The sequence below is a fragment of the Austrofundulus limnaeus genome, unplaced genomic scaffold (assembly GCF_001266775.1).
Source record: "Austrofundulus limnaeus strain Quisiro unplaced genomic scaffold, Austrofundulus_limnaeus-1.0 Scaffold50, whole genome shotgun sequence".
Classification (NCBI taxonomy): Eukaryota; Metazoa; Chordata; class Actinopteri; order Cyprinodontiformes; family Rivulidae; genus Austrofundulus; species Austrofundulus limnaeus.
Genome location: NW_013952452.1, coordinates 232024 through 235720, shown reverse-complemented (window position 1 = coordinate 235720; position 3697 = coordinate 232024). Strand labels below are relative to the sequence as shown.

The 3697-nt window shown below is 40.8% G+C and overlaps 1 protein-coding gene across 1 annotated transcript in view; it reads left to right on the top strand.

Annotated features, from left to right (window-relative positions):
* Window positions 1–3697, top strand: part of LOC106517548 (contactin-associated protein-like 2) — a gene marked incomplete at both ends in the record, with an annotated part of 175923 nt that overhangs the window by 75917 nt on the left and 96309 nt on the right. The window contains 2 exon segments of the mRNA XM_014008447.1: window positions 1218–1333; window positions 2075–2159. Coding sequence (XP_013863901.1) covers window positions 1218–1333; window positions 2075–2159 — 201 coding nt within the window.

The window sequence follows — 3697 nt, the reverse complement described above, 5'->3', positions numbered from 1 at the left end:
GTTTTTAGGGTTATAAACGAAGTTCGTGTACTCAGACCAGTAATATTTGGGGTCACAAGTTTTTGCCATGGATATTTTGTGGGTCAGAAGACAAAAAGGTTGGGAACTACTGATCTAATCGGCTTGGAATGAAGTCAGGACATCTCTGACCACAAATTGGGGATATTCAAMAGGTTGGATGGTCTTGGCCCAATGTCACAGTGTGTGTAGTGTCCACCTGAATGCAAACGAGCTCGCAGCCTGTTGAATGTGATGTGTATCCAATCAGAAAGCGAGGTGAYGTAAACATGGAGGGGATTCTGAAATACAGAAGACATAAGAAACTGTCTCTATTAAAAATAGTCCGCAAACAATCAACATTGCTTCTTCCTCGTTTCAAATGTTTATTTACTCTGAACTCATGTCTCTCTGGAGCAGGGGCAGTTCTAGGGGCGGGGCCACAGGGGCATTGGCCCCTGCTGAAATCTGATTGGCCCCCTGAAGTGCCCCTGTYCTGACACTCATCTGTTCTTTGCCTGAGAGCAGTGATGGTGGGTGCAGTTCYGTGCCCAAACACTAGAGGCGCTAATGAGTCAAACAGTCCAGCATGAATCCATCTTACAGAAGTCTTCTTCTCTTCTTTAAAAGACTTGAACAGTTTTGCAAACAATATCTTTCAATTGGCAAACAATTGCTTCATTTTCTCACAAGCTTTGAGAATATTTTATCCATGTACAGTAAAAATGCATGTAAAATTGATAAGAAGAATTTAAGCTTTTTTAATAACATTACATTACGTTAGAACTGTTGGAACATATGTGACCAGTTAAATTTATACACCTTACCAAAGCCAAGGATTTATGTGCAAGGATGTTGAACAAATACTTGGCCCCTCTATGAGTATTGTGACCCCTTGGCGGTCCTTTACTCAGAAAAATCCTAGATCCGCCACTGCTCTGGAGGTCACGCAAGACTTTTCCTCTGACATTTGAATTCTCACGAGAATCCAAGAAGTCTCGCGTGGTTTCACATTTGACATCTGAATGGTCATGGATGGAATCTGTCTGTGTGTTGTCTCTTTCTGTGTGACGCAGCCTTAAGCTGCTGTGGAATTTCTATACGTTTAAAATCAACATTTAGCACCAGGTTTCAATATTAGGCTTTTTTTCCCCTTCTTTAAATGCTCTATCTCACCAGCGTGTTTTTTGTTTTTTGTTTTTTCATTTGCTTCTCTGTAGAAGACAAAGTGTGGATGACCGTTGTGAACAACCTGCCACCCAAAACTTTRATCACAGGCTCTAGCAGAGAGAAACGCACCGTCCTGCAGGTCAACTATAGTGCCTCCATGGACCAGGTAACACACGCAAACTTTTATAAATTATTCACACCAATGCTTGTTTTGTCACATGAAACATCTGAATCATTAGATAATCCTAAATGATAGTTCTGTCATGTCGAATCTTAGTAGGAAAGGGGGACAGTGAGGATCTTTCATCAATGTTTATGCCACAAATCAATGTATTTGTTGTGAAACCAACACAAACTGCAGCCTCTCCACCGTTTTTCTGCCCCCCCAAATAAAGCTGCAGATTGAATTAGTGTTTGGTCCCGGAAACGCCCGGTGATAAACTAACATAATGAGTATTTAACCTCATCCCTGTATGACTTGTCTGCTGTGGTTCATCTAAATACACCTCAGCCTGTCTGAAACTGCTCTCTCACATTCAAGAGTCGATACCTTAATCTTTCTGCTGAGTGGTTATAGATCGCAGTTGTCACTCTCGGTCAAAAGCAAACTGGAGGCAAACTTTACATGTTTCAACGCCCCCCCATGAGGAGTGACAGTGGTTTTTAGCTGCAATTTACGCGAGACAGCAATGTTCTAGAAGATGACATATTTTGAGCAGCAAATCCTTGCTGTAATTATGTTCTCTCAGTGTTTGTATGGCTGACTTGTCCCCATTTTCAGATGCTAAAAGTCACTGGAAGCAATTTCTTACCTTTTTTTCCCCCTCGTAATAATTTGTTACATGAAATTGGCATGTCTGGTTGAACAAGATAAAGTTGAAATCCACCTCCCCGCCTGTGTTTCCAGGTGACAGCCATCACCACCAGTGCAGAACACTGCGAACAGCAAATCACCTACATTTGCCGCATGTCCCGTCTGCTCAACACTCCAGGTAGAGGCCAAAGATGGCATCTTTATTCAACATCGACACCGACGCACACAGACTGAACGTTTGGGTTATTTTGCAATATGGAGTCTGATGAGAATTTCATTTAACAGTTCTCTGTTCACAAGAGGACAGAGTGATTTTGCACAAACATTTGAGGTGTTTTAATTAGGGGTCATTGAACGGCCGAATGACATTAAAGAGGAGATTATATGCAAAAGTTTTGAGCTTTATATCATTTTATAATGTCATTCCCTCATTAAAAACACACCCAGGGTGTTGCTTTGACTCATTCATGCATGTTTGAGAAATCCTTGGACCTTCTGTAGCCATGTGGAGCTGCCTAAATCTAACTGCTACAAAGCTCCGCCTATTTACACAAAGCTCCTCCCTTGAGCTCAGTTTGCAGCTGAGCTCCCGTCCCACAGAGCATCCCTCCCCGGTACCATTGTTGTGTGCTAAAGTGGGAGTGTCTGAAATGGTAGGAGGTATTTAGATAAACTGATGCTAAGTCAAATTTATTTTTGATTTATACAGCGTTTTCATATCAGCTGGAGGTAAAGTAGTTATGTGATTGTGGTATAAGACTGAACGATACAGCTGGAAAATGCATAATAGCTCCTTTAAAGTGATGGGGAATTAGAATTTATTCAAAATGTCAAAGCATCTCCTTTCACATCCAGGTGTTTCTGCAGCCACGATTCAGAACTGTTTTACGACGACTTGTACGCAAGACCTGGCTGAATCAGGACGTGAAACAGAGCTGTGCCCAGAGTGTGCTCAGTCTGAGTGGACTAATATTTATTTGCATAGGATCCCCCCCCCAAGTCAATTTGGTTGTGCTATCCTTGATTATGGTTGTGTAGTGTGTCTCTGTGTCCATTTGGTTTGGATTATTTGGTGAAATTTGCTCGAGTAAAGTTTGCTTTGAATCAAATGAATTAGATTATTGCTATAACTTTGCTTATTTTTCCCCCACAAAAGCAGGATTTTAAATTTACTTCTGCACTAAAGTTAAGAAGACACATCTGAACAGTGCACTTTTTAAATATCTGTATTGTTTAAGGGTGTATCTGATTTTTTTGTTACCTTTTAGGACCTATTTTGGTAGAAGAACCTACCTTGTCAGAACTGGTAGTCCTTATGGGCACCAAAGCTGGATCCTAATAAGCTGGAACATCATATTTGTGTTATTGGGCTAACGTGTAAATTAAGGGACTGGTTAGGGTAAGGTAATGATAAGCATAGGGACTGGTAATGATCAGATTATGAGTAAAAGTCAAGGTTAGGATAGCKAAATGAATGGAGGTCAAAACAACCTAATAAAGATAGAAAAACAAACTTGTGTATTCCCAGTATAGACCTGAGTGTTTTAAAGTATGAGAATAACAAGCTCACTGTCATTGTCAAACCTGATTTTCAATTTGCTTTTTCTTCTTGCTGAGATACACAACACTCTCCACAAACACACACACACACACACACACACACACACACACATATACACACACGTCGACACACACACACACACACTAAAAATAAGT